Raw genomic sequence first — 17,915 nt, forward strand, 5'->3', positions numbered from 1 at the left:
GACCTAGGTCCAGGTCTTCTATTAACCCATTCACCAGGCATTAGATGAGATCCTGGAGAAGACAGACTTCCCATTGGTCTCCCACCACTCTCTGTGAAGGCTGAAGCTTAGGGTCACCTGCTCTGTTCATCATGGATACGGTGGTGTTCATATCATAGGAACATGAGGGTCTATCTCTATGAGCCCTAGGTCCTGCTTCATCCCTGCACTGAGACTGTGAAGAGAAGGGTCTGGGCTGCAGACTGGATCCCTGACTGGAGCTTCTGTCTCTCTGATGACCACCAGGACTGAGGTTGTTCAGTCCACTCGGGAAGGAAGAGTGAAAGGAAGAGTGAAGGCTCCTGATCCGGAGCCAGGGTTTGTGACCAGCCGCTTCAGAGGTTCAGTCTCTACCGCCAGCAACACTAGATATCAGCAGGTCCTCATTGACTGCAAACACTAATTTTACAGAAGACCATATAAAGGTTAATATAAGAAACTCTTTGCTGTACACACAGAAACAAATCACAGTCAAGCCAATCTCAAGCCCATCTCTAACACTGTGATTCAAGTAACTAATAATACGAAGCCATTGGGGTTTCTAAAAAAATGTCCATAACTGTTTATTCAATAATTAAGTATAATGTTTGTTCGGTTGAGATAAGGGAAACTCAGACCCTGCAATGTACAAAAATAACCAAGTCTGTCAGCACAGAGTAAATGTTGTATTTAATTTCAACAAAATGGTCATACACATGCATAGCGAAGTACAGTACTTTTACTGCACAAAACAATACATGAAGAGTTGAATATCTTTTCTCAATATGATAACACTTTACTTTTTCAGTAACCAAGTGGCTGCGTTTCCAGATTTTCTGGAACCCAACTTGCTGTTGCTAAAAATACAGAGATTTCTGCGCATGCGGGGATCTACTAGCCTTCTTTCAGTTGCTGCTCAGTGCGGAGTCATTCTGTGACTCCACTGCCGCTTGTACACAAAACAGTTAGAACAATCAGTTATTTGTCTTTAACAGTCATCTAGCAATGTTCTTCTTTCATCATCATTACAAACAATGGCTAAACAGGAGGCAGACTCCTGGTTATATGGCAGCATGCCTATAAAGATTATAGCATCACATCAAACGCAAATTGTTTTGTCCCAATGCAATGTGTAGACTGTCTTGTCTGAGACTATTGCTACAGCAATATCCAATACACCGGACAGAGAAAGATGTAGCCTTCAAATCTATGCAGCCTACTCAATCACTTTTTATAGCTACTGTTTACAGGCCTCCTGGGCCATATACAGCGTTCCTCATGGAGTTCCCTGAATTCCTATCGGACCTTGAACTTCTCCTGTCCTATTCGGTGTCCTGTGTGAATCTAAGTGTGCGTTCTCTCTTTCTCTCTCAGAGGACCTGAGCTCTAGGACCATGCCCCAGGACTACCTGACATGATGACTCCTTGCTGTCCCCAGACCACCTGGCCGTGCTGCTGCTCCAGTTCTGCCTTATTATTAGTCGACCATGCTGGTCATTTATGAACATTTGAACATCTTGACCATGTTCTGTTATAATCTCCACCCGGCACAGCCAGAAGAGGACTGGCCACCCCACATAGCCCGGTTCCTCTCTAGGTTTCTTCCTAGGTTTTGGCCTTTCTAGAGTTTTTCCTAGCCACCGTGCTTCTACACCTGCATTGCTTGCTGTTTGGGGTTTTAGGCTGGGTTTCTGTACAGCACTTTGAGATATCAGCTGATGTACGAAGGGCTATATAAATAAATTTGATTTGAAACATAATTGGAAAGTTCATTCAAATCGCAGCTGTCCAGACATATGAGGCAAAGACCGGCTAGATTATCATATCGCTCAAATTGGTTTTGGGTCCAGAAGAGGGTGACTAAATAGAGAAACGTGAACATGAGTAAATAACACATGCGCAGAATGTAATTTGGATCCTCAGATTTGAGAAAGACCTTTCCAGAGGGGTTAAGCGGGGATGAAAACTCCATATTCGTAGCCTCTGCCTTCCTGTACATTTGGTACTCTCGCTTTGAAAGCATACTTCGGAAAAGGTTCAACATTACATTGCTCATCTTCATGTCAAGTAAACATGAATTAAGGCACTATCATTTCCGCATTATAACAGGACAAGGTTGTCACCTTTCATCAAAGAATCATTTTTACAGACGCCATCACACCAACCATGCCTCATCATACTCATTCTTTCCTCAGTTCACCTCATCCATTTCCCTACTACATCCATAACCAACAGAATTAACTAAACAAACAAACTATCTAGTACTACATAACATGTTATACTATACATGGGCCATGTGCATTTTCTGCTGGTCTTTCCTGAGATAGCTCCTCTCTGAGAAACTCATTGCGTACAGGTGATTGGCCCCTCTCCCGTGTGGACCTTCAAGTGCATCTTCAGATGGTGCTGGTGGGAGAACCTTTTGTCACACTGGGGGCAGCTATTTGGTTTCTCCCCTGTGTGGACCCTTTGGTGCCTCTTCAAGCTGGACGAGTGGGAGAAACTGACCCGGCACAGGTGGCAGCTGAAAGGTTTCTCCCCTGTGTGGACCCTCTGGTGCCTCTTCAGGTGACAAGCTTCAGCAAAGCGCATCTGACAATGGGTACAGCCAAATGGTTTCTCTCCTGTGTGCATCCTCTTATGGATCTCCACCTGTTTGGGGAAACTGAAGGCTTTCCCACAGAATGAACAAGAGAAGCGCTTATCTTTGCCATTAGATCTGCTGATAGTGTTACTATTGTCATTTGTTAATGGGATTGTATAGCCATTTATTGTTGAGGGACTGACATTGTCTGAAGTCTGGTTTAACATAAGGAGAGGAGGACGAAGGTCAGGCAGTGTCTGTGTTGTTGCAGGGTCCATGTTCCAGTTGATAGATCCTATAGAAGGCAGGCTGAAGGCAGCAACTGTTAGGGGGTTAACCTGAGGCACCATCAGTCTCTCTGAATCACAACTATAGGAGCAGGACGGAGCATAGCAAGCCAAATCTGTGTCTGTTCTCTCCCGCTGCATATGGACACCTCCCCGTCCCTGTAGATCAAATCTACGCCTTGCCCTGGTCTCTGCCAGTCTGTTGTCATGGAGACTTTGTTCGGTCATTGTTCTGTGTTCGACTGTCTGTTTCTGGTTGTGGTTAACAGTGTTGTTCCCCAGCCCAGAGTTGAAGACGCTGTCCCATCCACTAACCTCCACTATGTCACCAGTAATCCTGGCCTGCTCAGTGATATCCTCCCCCAGGCCCTTGGCTGCACCTGTCTGGGTATGGGAATCAAAGATGGCCGCCCAGTCTCCTCTGTTAGCCTCCAGCCAACCACCTGCAGGAAGAGGTTAGAAAATAGACTTTGAGTTGTCGTCAATTACCTGGTCATGTTCATACATTAATGTGTGTTTTTGTATGTAAACATAAGTTGCATAGATTTCATTTAATGAATGAAGAAAATTCCTGTTGAAGATCTATTACTGTATGTAGGCTATATGTATTTCTCCCTTACTTGGCGCCCCCATCTTTAGTCCACTAAGCAGATCAATGCTGTCTGGTCTGTCTTGTATGGTCTCCTTTTTGACTAGCAGTAGACCAGGTTTCCCATCCTCCATGTCTACTGACTGTAAGAGATACAGAGTGAGAGGATGTTGGATCAAGAAATCTGATATGAGCACCCTACTATGGAGCATCTTCTGATTAGGCAATGAGGGATTGCTATGAGTATTATGCAAACGTGTTGGTTGATGTGATACTATGCAAATTATGTGTTAGTTGATTTGATTACGTGACACTTTAATGGTGTGATAATTGAAAGGCATGGTCCCATACTTAAAGCAAAAATATTTAAGACCAGGGCCAGTATCTAGAGTATAAGTGCTGATCAAGGATCAGTTCCCTACCGGTCTATATAGTCTTATTCATTATGATCTAAAAGGCAAAACCGATTCTAGATCAGCATTGCTGCTTTTTGAAAACAGGCCCTGACCTAATACTATTCAGCCAGTAGTTCACAGTGGGCTAACCTCAGTGAGAATGTGTGTGCTCCTGTGCTGCTCAGCTGGTTGCTCTGTGGGTTCAGGAAGAGGTGTAGTCTGGTTGTCCTCTACGACCATGGTCCCCTCAGAGTTCCCCAGACCCTCCTCACACCCCTCCTCCTTCACCAGCAGCACCTCTGGACCCTCCTCCTCCTGGAAGAGAGAGGTGATGCAGATTACACAGACATACACTCCCTCAGGTACGTACACACACAGAGAAACACACTTTCAACATCCCCACTACATTTGAGTCCTATACTGCAGTTATAGAATTACTTCATTATTTTTTAAACCCATCATGTTGTGGGTAAAAAGAAATCAGCTGAAGCTTGGTAAAGATCCATTCAGTCCTGCTAGTTATAGACCTATTGCACTTACATAAAATCTCTGCAAACTAATGGAAAAGTTGATTGTGGGTAGATTGTTGTATTATCTGGAACATAGGGATCTAAGTCCATCTCAAAGTGGATTCAGAAAAATAAGGACTATCCTTCATGTATTGGTTACAATTAGTACTGCAGTGACCAAAGCTTTGGCAATGAAGGAAGTGATGTCTATTGTATTGTATATTTTGACATAGAAAAAGCATTTGATACAATGTGGAGGGAAGGGCTACTGGTTAAATTGAATGTGTGTATAGGTGAGAGAATGTACAACTGGATTATGGATTTGCTTGATCGAACCTTCCAGGTCAGGATCGGTGTTATCAAGAGAATATGAGGTGGAAAATGGAACTCCACAGGGTAGCACCATTAGTCCCACCTTATTCACGTTGATACAGGGTATAGGGGCGGCCTTATATGCAGATAATGGTGCCATTGTAATAGATAAAAGGCAACGAGCTGTTTTAGCAGTAGAGGAATGATCCTTATCATGGGGTTTGAAGTTATCTGTATTCAAATCTTGTTTGCTAACAAAAAGACAAAGGTAGATGTCAGTGTTCGATTATATGGACAATAATTGAAAAGGGTAACAATTTAAGTATTTGGGGCTATGGTTTGATGAAAAGTTTACTTGGAGAGAGACGTCATATTACATGTATTGAGACTAAATGTAAGAAAGTATTCAATCTTATGAGGACAATAGTTGTGCATGACTGGGGGGCAGATAGGCAATCTTTTGGCCCAGAGATTGGGAAAATGGTTGATGAATATGGACTCAGGGACCTTGTTATTGGGCCATCTGTGGCAATAGGAAATGTGCCACTGTGGTTTTATACAAGAACATACAGTATGTTGATCTTAGCCTAATCTCAAACTCAGTCCTCTGGACCCCAAAGAGTGCACATTTTGTTTTTTTGCTGTAGCACTACACTAAGCTTACTGGATGACAAATTGTTTTTAAACAAAACAGAAGAAATCACTTTTTCCTACATAACATAGGTATAGCATATCCCACTATTGTATGGGACACTTAAATGTGCCTTAAGAGGCCATGCAATTCAACAAAAACATTTTAGGTCAAGAGTTCATCTGAAAAAGGAAATAGAGGAACTAACAGTAGAGACAGATAGCTATAAAAACAGTACCATAGAGGCTCAGAGTAAGTTAGAGGAAAAACAAAAATAAATGGAGGTACGTATTCAAGAAAGACCAAGTGTAATATATTATAAAAATAAACTGAACTGGATGGAATATCGGAAAAATGCACCAAATAACATTATCTTACGACATTGAAATGCTACCAAAACTGTTTGATAGAAACTTGTTACAAATAACGTCCTCAATGACTCACCAACAATATTTTAAGAGGAAGCAAAGTACTTCAAGCATATGTTTCCATTTCAGTCTCCTCCATTTCCACTAAAGGAAGTTAATTGTAAGATTTGTTTTCTATTAATAGTACAAAATTAACAGTTATACAGAAAGACTAATGTGAAGGCCTAATTAGAGGAGGAAATTCTTGATGCAATTAAAGTCTCAAGTCTGGGAAAACTCCATGGCTGGATGACTTACCCGTTGAAGTATATCCCCCCCCAAAAATTGATTTACTCCAAGGTCCATTATTAACATGTTTTGACCACTCCTATAAAGACTACCAGAAACTCTACAAGAAGGTCTTATTTGACTATTACTGAAAAAGGAGCCAGATGGGGAATATAAAGATTGAGTCCACCTAAAAAAACTGGAGACACCTTACACTCAAGTGTTTGTGATGAGAAAAGCCTAGCAAATGCATAGCGCATAGAATTAAAAAAGGTATTGTAGGATATGATTCATCCTAATTAGACAGGTGTTTTACATGGACAATTACAATGGAAATAATATACAGTGCATTTGGAATGTATTCAGACCACGACTTTCTCCACATTTTGTTACTTTATAGCCTTTTTCTAAAATGGATTTTTCCCCCTGGTCAATCTACACACAATAACAAAGCAAAAACGGGTTTTTAGAAAAAAAAAAAAAAACGTATCACATTTACATATGTATTCAGACCCTTTTTGCTTTGTTGAATCACCCTTGGCAGTGATTACAGCCTCGATTCTTCCTGGTTATGACACTACAAGCCTTGCCCACCTGTATTTGGGGAGTTTCTCCCATTCTTCTCTGCAGATCCTCTCAAGTTGTCAGGTTGTATGCATCGCTGCACAGCTATTTTCAGGTCTCTCCAGAGAATGATCGGGTTGAAGTCCGGATTCTGGCTGGGCCACCCAAGGACATTCAAAGACTTGTCCCGAAGCCATTCCTGTATGGTCTTGGCTGTGTGCTTAGGGTTGTTGTCCTGTTGGAAGGTGAACCTTCGCCCAAGTCTGGAGCAGGTTTTTTTCATCAAGGATCTCTCTTTACTCTGCTCCATTCATCTCCCCTCAATCCTGACTTGTCTCCCAGTCCCTGCCTCTGAAAAATATGGTGAAGTTGCCATCACCATGCTTCACCGTGGGGATGTGCAAGGTTTCCTCAAGATGTGACGCTTGACATTGAGGCCAAATAGTTCAATCTTGGTTTCATCAGACCAGAGAATCTTGTTTCTCATGGTCCGAGAGTCCTTAGGTGCTTTTTGGCAAACTCTAAGCGGGCTGTCATGTGCCTTTTAATGAGGAGTGGCTTCCGTCTGGCCACTCTACCATAAAGGCCTGATTTGGTGGAGTGCTGCAGAGATCGTTGTCCTTCTGGAAGATTCTCCCATCTCCACAAAGGAACTTTAGAGCTCTGTCAGTGACCATCAGGTTCTTGGTCACCACCCTGACCAAGGCCTTTCTCCCCCGATTGCTCAGTTTTGCCGGGAAGCCAGCTCTAGGAAGAGTCTTGGTGGTTCTAAACTTCTTTCATTTAAGAATAATGGAGACCACTGTGCTCTTGGACCGTCAATGCTGCAGACATTTTTTGGTACCTTTCCCCAGATCTGTGCCTTGACAAAATCCTGTCTCGGAGCTCTACGGACAATTCCTTCGACCTCAGTGCATGTCAGAGCAAAAACCAAGCCATATCAATTGTGGGACCTTATAGAGACAGGTGTGTGCCGTTCCAAATCATGTCCAATCAATTGAATTTACCACGGGTGGACTCCAATCAAGTTGTAGAAACATTAAGGATGATCAATAGAAACAGGATACACCTGATCTCAATTGAGTCTCATAGCAAAGGGTCTGAATACTTATGTAAATAAGGTATCGGTTTTACATTTTTAATATATGTGCAAAAACATCTAAAAACCTGTTTCGCTTTGTCATTATGGGGTATTGTGTGTAGGTTGATGGGGGAAAAAAACAATTTAATCGATTTTAGAATAAGGCTGTAACATAACAAAATGTGAAAAAAAATCAAGGGGTCTGAATACTTTCCAAATGCACTGTAAGACAAGTACTGGAAACAATAGAACACTATGAAAAATCGGGGGAAAAGCCTTTGATAAAGTACGACTGGAATTTATATATAAATGCCTGGACTATTTTAATTTAGGAGAATCTCTTATAAAATGGGTTAAAGCCAGTCAAGTTCTTCCACATCGATCTCAACAAACCCTTTCTGTATGAACCTCGCATTGTGCACGCGGGCATTGTCAGGCTGAAACAGGAAAGAGCCCTCCCCAAATTGTTGCCACAAAGTTGGAAGCAAAGAATCATCTAGAATGTCAATGTATGCTGTGGCGTTAAGATTTCCCTACACTGGAACTAATAGGCCTCGCTGGAACCTTGGTAAACAGCCCCAGAGCATTATTCCTCCTCCTAACTTCACAGTTGGCACTATGCATTGGGGCAAGTAGCGTTCTCCTTGCATCCACCAAACCCAGATTCATCCATCGAACTGTCAGATGGTGAAGTGTGATTCATCACTCCAGAGAACGCGTTTCCACTGCTCCAGAGTCTAATGCCGGCAAGTTTTACACCACGTTATGACACAATAACTGTGAGATCTCTGAAACATGATAACAAAGATGCATTTATTGACCAATTGAGTAAAGTTAACTGGGACCCGGTACTTACATGTCTAGATATGGAATATAAAATGAGAAAAAATAAAATAATGTTTTTATTGTTGTGTGGTTTTGTTATAAATAAACAGGATAGAACTATTTGAACAAATGTTTAAGCATTGTGGATACTTTGCCTCCATGGAAAACTGCTAGAATTAAAGAACTGAACCTTGAATGAATCAGGAAATCATTAAGGCCCGTTAAATGAAGAAATACTTATTTTCAAGAATATAACAGTACCGAAGATGAAGAGGCTCTCAATAGACACACAACCCCAAGGAACAAATCTAGTCAGATGAGGTCAAATTTGTGAAAATAGGAAGTTGTGGTAGTCACTAAACATAGCGACAGGGAAGAATGCAAATTGTAAAAGCATTGGTCTGGAGGTCAATGGGGAAATACAATTTGACAAGGAAGTGGTAGCTGATAGATTCAATACCTTTTTCACAACAGTTGCCACACATTTGGTTGAGAAGCTACCTGATTGTACTGGAGTGTCTGGTTATGGTCAGGTTTGGACACTACAGACGTTTTTGTGAGGACCGATTTGAGAGATGTCTCATGGTCTAACAAACACTGCTGTAGCTCGGCCACCTTCCACCGCAGATACGAAAGGCTGCTATTGGCGGATGCGGTGGATTGCGACGCAGCCCATACACTAAAAATACGATGTCTCTAACTTATACAGATTTTGATGGGGATATTTTTGAATGCTAATTTAATTTCCACGCAGGCATCAACACTAGGGGTCGAGCATTTTAAGCTGCTTGGCTGGCTATCCGTTGGGAACAAAAAGAGTACTATTAATTCAACTTGGTCTGGTCCACAACATTATCCCAGACTCAGCCCCCAGGACCCTATCCAACTAGCCAGATAATAATACTCATTGTTAACATTCTATCTGGTAAGAACACATTTGTATATACTGGCGCTGTTGAATGGAACGAACTACCACAGAAACTCAGCCATACCAATCATAACCACCTTTTTTTTAAATGTCAAAAGCTGGCTAATGAGTAAGTCTTTTTTTTGTCTGTATCTCTGTAATGTGTTGGTATCTGTTATTGTAGACGTGTGTTTTTTCCATATTTTATATTTTTTTAAACGAGCCTATAATGCAAATAAGTCCCAGACTTGATTTTGCAACCCCAGTAACATTGAAAAACATATTTGTACTGTGTGTATAATGTATACATTTTCTTTTACCATCAAAACAATCGGAGTTGAGGATAAGGCAATACATAAAAGACCGTAAATACACAACCGCATACAGTATTTAGCCATGAAGCATGTTCTGATTGGCCTAACCTATTGCGTTACTGCCAGGGTTTGTTATTATAGAGTCTTTAGAATGAAGTCCCATTTTGTTTTTATTAAACATAAGTGTTTAGTGTTAAGTGTTAGATACACCATATGAAAAACACACGTACACGCCTCAACAAAAAAAGTCAGCATGAACTTGATAAACTGCATTCATTTTCTCATAAAAGGTGTCTTGGGAAATTTTGTGAACATAATATAGCCTACACAATACAAACACAATATGTAACAGACTTTTTAGGCTTATATATCACACAATGTCTGGATGCAGTATTCTACCCAGGAATATTCAACATTGAAATCTGTTACTCTGGTTATTCCAAATGCACCTGGGGATCTTTTCTGCTGAAAACAATAAATTCATTTTTGTCTTGAATGCAGGGGTTGATCTAAATGTGAGAAGCTATCGAGCGGAATGGTTACTTTTGATGTTATAGAGTAGAATGTTTTTCTGATGGTGTCTCCTGAGGTAGCTCCTTTCTGAGAACCTCTCGAACGGCCTCTCTCCTGTGTGGACCTTCAAGTGGTCCTGGCGGGAGAACCTCTTCTCACACTGTGGGCAGCTGTAGGATTTCTCCCCTGTGTGGACCCTCTGTTGGATCTCCACCTTCTGGGGGCAGCTGAAGCCTTTGTTACAGAATATGCAGAGGAACTGTTTCTATTTACTATTGCCTGATGTGGCTCTCCCTCCCTGAGCCTGGGCTCTAGACCTGTCGTTTGAGTTCAATACCAGATCGAAAAGGACGCTGCCCTGTAAATCGGAAAACCCCATTGACGTAGACACTGGGTCGCGATCCCTGAACGCATGTAAAGAGGAGTGGGTGGCAATATTTTGATTTGTCTCTAAGCTTCCCCTGTAATCTAATAAATCTCTGCCCTGTGAGTTTCTGTCTCCTAGGTGACTTTCTGCATTCCATGTGGGAGGAACATCGCCCTCCACTTTTACAGTTACCTCATCTACAACAATAATCTCCCCTTTCTTATCTAGGCACCCTTCAAAGTATACACTATTACTGTACGGGTTCCAGTCCCCTCTAGACAGATCAGTCTGGGTCTCTTAACCCAAGGGCATGTGGCCCGGGTCCATCTCTGTAGCGTAAGAACAATAGGGATCATTACCGCCAGTGTTTAATGCATCACTATAGCCATCCTCACAGGTATGGACCATCCTTTGGCTCTGATGAAATACCGGTAAATACTCCAAGCCGGGAGCAGGAGCACAGCCCAGTCTCCCCAAGACCAGTCTCTATGGGTCTGATCAGTGGTCAGATCCTGTGTGTAAGAGCCTGTGTGTTAAAGTGTCTGTCTCTGACTTGAGGACAGTGTTTGGATTTCCACTGACCTCCGTGATGCGGCGTTGGGTCCTGGGAGGTGCTGGGGCGGTGACCTCCGTGGCTACAGAGGGCTCTCCTGCCACTCCAGTCTGGATCTCTCTGCTGTGCCGTGGGTCCACCTCTCCTTCAGACCTCTCCTGCTTGACTCCAGGACCTGCAGCCTCTCCATCTGCAGACTGACACAAGAAGAGAGGAGGTTATTATCAGTACGTGTTGAATTGGATAACAATGTCGTAGGGAATTCTCACAAGCTCCTCTATGGCAGATATATTAGGATGTAAATGTAAGCAAGTGAATAGCTGAGGAGAGCCTTTCTGTTATAAACCATCCACATTTGATTTAAAGTAACTCATTTTTAATGCAACACTATTGCACTAACTTCTATCACGATAACGTGCTGGGTTGAAGTTCCAGTCCCCTCATCAACAGTGATTGGTTGGTCATCTCTCCATGTATTGTGTCCTGCTGGCTTCACAAAGCTCCTGTGGCCTCCAGTGAGATTTCCTTCCCCTGAGAGAGTGATTGGGGGGGAAAGAGGTGGTTAGATTAGCTACAGTTAATGCAACGGTATATTGTACACTATAGACACTGTCTCGAATTGGCAAGGATGTAAGGTAACACTTCTCATAACTTATTGATATACTATTTATAGATTGATGTATTATGTTCCATGCATCACAATAAGTAAATAATTGAATACATAAGAAATGCAGTAAATCAAGAATCTGGTTAGAATTTTGTTGTGGGTCATCTTTTATATGAAGCATAGGTTACAATGAGGCCACAACAAGGAATATTCTGGTTGATGCTGTTTATTACCTTCCTCCAGTAAGATATTCACACTGCTGTGTGAGTTTAGTAGCAACTAGCTAAGGGTATACCGGTTCGTTAGTATGTGTTAGAATGCTTAGCTTTGGCACAAGATAAACAGTGCTTCAATCCCGTTTCGTTAACCATCAAGCAAATGAAGACAATCACCAGACGCATGCCCACTATATATGAAATAACCATGAACAATAGGATTACAGGGGGCGTGCCAACACACGGTGAGCCAATAGGATCTCTATGGTTTGAGTTGCAATGACTGTACAATACCTACACTATGATTTTGGCTCTTCTTTGCACAAGATAGCTAAGTAAATCAGGAGAATTATTGCATACAAAAACTGACCAAGACCCACATCTGGGTGAAACCTCAACATATGTGCAGAGGCGAACGGGTCGACAGGCACTGAGAAGAACCGCGACAGGCCGTGCGGCATCGGCCTGCAAAATGTACCTCTCGCCATTACTCTGTATCTGTCGACGATCTTGACACTACTGGGACGACTGGTGAGGACGCGATCTCGCATTGTCCTCTCTGCGCGCTCCCGTGACACCTTCAGTTCCAATAGCTGTAGTTTCCTCCGCAATACCCTGTTTTCTTTCTGGCTTTGAGTTACTTCTAAACGAAACACTGCATAGTCGTCGTCTACGAGTTTACAGATCTCAGCTACAGCTGTATTCGCTAGCACCTCCATAATGGAGGCTATTTGAGTGTGAAAACCCACACAGTCAGCCATTGTTAGCAGCTAGCTAGTTTTACCTAGATAACATATATCAACCAAGTCTTGTCTCCAACGTGAATTACAGACTACATGGTTTAAGTATGTGTTATTGAACGTATAAATAACAATAAAAAAAAGCTGACGTGTAAATGGTTCTTGGACTTCTTTGTTATCACGGGGTTCCACGTTTTGTTTGTGCATGCCGCCACCTACTGTACGGGAGTGTGTGGTCGACCACGTTATATTTTGTGATACAAAATTAAAAGGGGTACATTTTAATGCACCACCAACTAACATTACACCTATATATTATTTAATGAATAAACACCACTCCATTTCACTACTTTGACCCCAACTGATCCTACAACAGGCCAACGGCCTGGGGAGGACATGACTCATTTAACACCTTGTCTCTTTTACTGTAAAACCTTGTACACCCAAGTACTTCTCTGCAGCTGCCACCACAACAGCTATTTTCTGTGATTTACGTGCCATTACCGTGGCACAGTTGATAACCATGGCAATGAACACTAAGAAGCCAACCTTACCAAAGCACAAATTCATATCACTATGTATTGGCCTACTACTCACACCTGACCCATCATCCACTACTCTCGTCACTGCCTCGGCATATGATACCTTCTGTTCTACTCTGACCCTGACAACTTCAACCGGTCTCTCTTGCACCAGGGACTTCTGATCCCCAACAACATGGGCACCCCCACAGTTGACACCGTTTTTTTTTCACCGATACTACACATTCTATTGTCCTATGCACTCCTACACACTGTTGAAACATGACCATAAGTTTGGCATCTGAAACACCTTAGTGGGTTCGGCACAAAAGCTCTCACGGGACAACTGACATGTCCTAACATGACTTTATCGGGTAAAGACGGCTTCAAACTCAAAAGGACAGACCGTGTCTTCTCAGTTTCACCACGCTCGCCACCGGATATGCGTCGCACCAAACGGCGGGCATCACAGACACAGGGAGTCTTCCATTTCAGTTGCACCACCTCAACGCCACCCCAGTAATCACTCCTTTCAAGTCACAGGTCTTGTCCCGAGGCCTGTGACGTGAAGCACCTGCTCCCTCTGGGCAGAAGACAAACAGAAAATCATCACAAGTCTACTTCGAGCTACCTTCACCAATTTAACAGTACCCAAATCACCCCCCCCCCAGCTTGAGACTACATATGGGTCAGCCAAAAGGCAGGGATCCACTTTCTCCAAAAATGTCACTCCCACTGGGACCGAATCATCCTTCGCATGACCATCGGGGCGAGGTTTGGACTTGGAGGTCTTCATCACACCTGCCACCAGAGGGAACTTCAACTTCACTCTTGTCAGGTTCAATTTCCGAGCCATCAGAAACAGCAGAGTACGGTTTGTACTTGGCAGCATTCTTCCTCAACACACATCTTCCCTACACTAGGCTCTTCTTCCTCCCTGTCCATAACCACATCTTTCCGTTCACCATGCTCATGCCACGCCTTCACCCACTGTATTGTTTGCAGAACCCGCACTGATGGCCTTTCTCCAATACACAACATCTGTTCCTTAGTCCAATTTATTAATCTGGCTATCTCTGGCCTCTCCTGGCTCGCAAAATGTGGGCTTCACTTCTGTTTACAAAGGATCTTACTTACTGGTTTGCATCATAGCTCAAAGGGTGTCGTCGAATGAAAAAGGTATGCACACTGTTCTTTGAAGTGTGCATACTTGAAGTGTCTCCTATTCATGATCACTATCTTTCAAGCTTGGGGCGGCAGGTAGCCTAGTGGTTAGAGTATTGGACAAGTAACCGGAAGGTTGCAAGATCAAATACCTGAGCTGACAAAATAAAAAAATCTGTCCTTCTGCCCCTGAACAAGGCAGTTAATCCACTGTTCCTAGGCTGTCATTGAAAATAAGAATTTGTTCTTAAATTACTTGCCTAGTAAAATAAATAAAAGCTCAGACCAGACTAGTTTAGAAAGAACAGTGTGTTAGCTAGAGTAGAAAATAATATAATTACTTTATTCCAGCTACATCACATCAGAAAGGTAAATATTAATCTGTCCTTGTTCTAACCTAGGTTTACAGTCTTTAAAAAAACAGACAAGCCTGTTTCAAATGACAAGTTAACAAAGGGTTAATGAGGGGTATGTGGTTAATTACCCTCCTGAACAGAAGTTAAAAGGATGTACACTCCCTAGTTTTCAATCTGGAATATCAAGTACAGGTGTACTTTAGTTCATGTTTAATATTTCACCTATCATCACAAGACCTGAAGCCTTCAGGCCATTTACTACAAACAGCTTGAGGTCAAGGACTGTTTGTAAAGATCCCATACCACAGATGATAGATAAGCATTTGAGCCCTGGGGTTTTAATAAGAGAAACAGTTGAGGGACTTGACTTGAGCATGTTTTGGTGATTGTTGCATTGATGAACACAGTGACGTACATCAGTATAAATAAAGCCAACTTTGAGTGTGTGACTGAGAAAGTCAATTACTGAGGGGCAATGTTTGCTACAGCCATTGAGATATTCATAATACACATAATAACAGATATGGGAGATTAAAGTGGATACAGGGGAGGACGAAAAAATATCTTTAGCTACTACATAGTGTCATGGGAGGGCTATAGGGGAAAGGCCACAGTAATAGTTGTTTGTGGACTTGTTCCCCAATGATTGCAAGACCTCAGGTGTACATCTCAGCAGACTTGGCTTGTTATAAAGGTGTTATAAAAAAATATGGTTTATTTTATGAATAGAACATAAGAAAAACCCAATTCAGAGGGTAAATATACTGAACAAAAATATAAACGCAACATGTAAAGTTCTGGTCACATTTTTCATGAGCTGAAATAGAAGATCCCACAAATTTTCTATACGCACAAAAAGCTTATTTCACTCAAATGTTGTACACATATTTGTTTACATCCTGTTAGTGAGCATTTCTTCTTTGCCCAGATAATCTATCCGCCTGAGAGGTGTGGCATATCAAGAAGTTGATTAAACAGAATGATCATTATAAAGGTCCACCTTGAGCTGTTGACAATAAAAGGCCACTCTAAAATGTGCAGTTTTGTCACACAACACAATGACACAGATGTCTCAAGTTTTGAGTGAGCGTGCAATTGGCATGCTGACTGCAGGAATGTCCACCAGAGCTGTTGCCAGATAATTTTTTATGTAACCTTTATTTAACTTGGCAAGTCAGTTAAGAACAAATTCTTATTTACAATGACGGCCTACCCCAGCCAAACCCTAACGACCCTGGGCCAATTGTGCAACGCCCTATGGGACTCCCAATCACGGCCGGTTGTGATACAGCCTGGAATTGAACCAGGGTCTGTAGTGACGTATCCAGCACTGAGATGCAGTGCCTTAGACCGCTGCGCCACTCAGGAGCCCGGATGTTAATTTCTCTATTATAAACTGCCTCTAATGTCGTTTGAAAGATTTTGCCAGTATGTCCAACCGGCCTCACAAGCGCAGATCAGGTGTGACCACACCAGCCCAGGACCTCCACATCCAGCTTCTTCATCAGCGGGATCATCTGAGACCAACCACCCGGACAGCTGATGAAACTGAGGAGTATTTCTGTCTGTAATAAAGCCATTTTGTGTGGAAAAACGAATTCTGATTGGCTGGGGCTGGCTCCCCAGTGGGTGGACCTATGCCCTCCCAGGCCCACCCATGGCTACACCCCTGTCCAGTCATGTGAAATCCATAGATTGGGGCCTAATGAATTTATTTCAATTGACTGATTTCCTTATATGAACTGTAACTTAGTAAAAATGTTGAAATTGTTGCATGTTTATATTTTTGTTCAGTATATGTTCGTATGTAATGTTGGAAATTGCCAGGGACCTCTCGATACGATACCAAAACGATAATTAGGTGCCGAAACTATATGTATTGCGATTCTCACGCTTCTATATGTATTGGGATTCAATACTGTATTGCAATTCGATGTTCCAAACATATTGCTCAACATATGTCTGCTGCATTGGGACAAGAGAGCCATTACAGAACTCGTTTTAATCAGTCATGAACATAAGTGCTGAAAACATCTTGGATCCATCTTGAAAAAGAAGATGGAGAACAAGCTATGAAGGAAAAATACTGGAGTTTCGGTGCAGGTACAGCCGACTAACGCAAAAATAATATTGTGATAGTCAAAACGATACAATATAGTGTAAAACATAATATCCTGATATGTAACTGTATCGATGCCCACCCCCAAACATTAGTAAATAATGTTCAACTTCAATAAAATTACAGTATTTTGGCTATGCCAGAACATCAAACAACAAGTCAGTATCATGTGACAATATGAGCGTACCCAGATGCTCAACTGAGGGACTTAGTAATAATAATTGTAAAAACTCTTACCCCAGTACACTTCACATGATGACTATAATATGTCAGCTAAAGAGAATGGTTATCAACTGGCTTTGCCTCGGGACCCAAATTGAACCAGATTGTCTCAGTCGCGACCCAATATTCGCATCGCGAAAAATAACCATAGCAATTATATGACAATGGAACAACATTCCCACCTCTTTCATTGTCAATAATTACTCACTGGTTTGAGAACACAAAATTAATCAAAATGGCACCGCTAATAGTGCTATATTAAAATACTGTGATTTAAAAAATCTTCAAAGTAATTTATTTTCTGAAAAAATGTAAATTCATTATCATTTCTACACACTTTCTACCTGGTTTAAGTCGTTTAAGTTGAGACTAGTATTTTTGTAAAAATAAAGAAGAAAGATATACAGTATATGTATTATATATATTTACACATATATACAGTTGAAGTCGGAAGTTTACATACACTTAGGTTGGAGTCATTAAAACTCGTTTTTCAACCACTCCACAAATTTCTTGTGAACAAACTATAGTTTTGGCAAGTAGGTTAGGACATCTACTTTGTGCATGACACAGTTGTTTACAGACAGATTATTTCACTTATAATTCACTGTATCACAATTCCAGTGGGTCAGAAGTTTACATAGACCAAGTTGACTGTGCCTTTAAACAACTTGGAAAATTCCAGAAAATTATGGCTTGGCTTTAGAAGCTTCTGATAGGCTAATTTACATACTTTGTGTCATTTGGAGGTCTACCTGTGGATGTATTTCAAGGCCCACCTTCAAACTCAGTTCCTCTTTGCTTGACATCATGGGAAAATCAAAAGAAATCAGCCAAGACCTCAGAAAAAAAATTGGAGACCTCCACAAGTCTGGTTCATCCGTAGG

At 41.9% G+C, this 17,915-nt stretch overlaps 1 protein-coding gene across 2 annotated transcripts; it reads right to left on the reverse strand.

Annotated features, from left to right (window-relative positions):
- Positions 1-1,656: 1,656 nt before the first annotated feature.
- Positions 1,657-12,826, reverse strand: LOC124012385. 2 transcript variants are annotated; one of them, XM_046325955.1, is made up of 6 exons: positions 12,385-12,826; positions 11,485-11,615; positions 11,114-11,281; positions 4,024-4,188; positions 3,510-3,621; positions 1,657-3,332 (listed from the first exon to the last, which is right to left on the reverse strand). In XM_046325955.1, exons 1-6 carry the CDS (start codon positions 12,665-12,667, stop codon positions 2,362-2,364), a joined length of 1,830 nt encoding a protein of 609 aa, XP_046181911.1. In that variant the 5' UTR covers positions 12,668-12,826; the 3' UTR covers positions 1,657-2,361. The 2 variants fall into 2 exon arrangements, with proteins under 2 accessions (XP_046181911.1, XP_046181910.1); XM_046325954.1 differs by having other exon boundaries at positions 12,277-12,826.
- Between the last annotated feature and the right edge of the window lie 5,089 nt (positions 12,827-17,915).

The sequence above is a fragment of the Oncorhynchus gorbuscha genome, linkage group LG24 (assembly GCF_021184085.1).
Source record: "Oncorhynchus gorbuscha isolate QuinsamMale2020 ecotype Even-year linkage group LG24, OgorEven_v1.0, whole genome shotgun sequence".
In the NCBI taxonomy this organism is placed as follows: domain Eukaryota; kingdom Metazoa; phylum Chordata; class Actinopteri; order Salmoniformes; family Salmonidae; genus Oncorhynchus; species Oncorhynchus gorbuscha.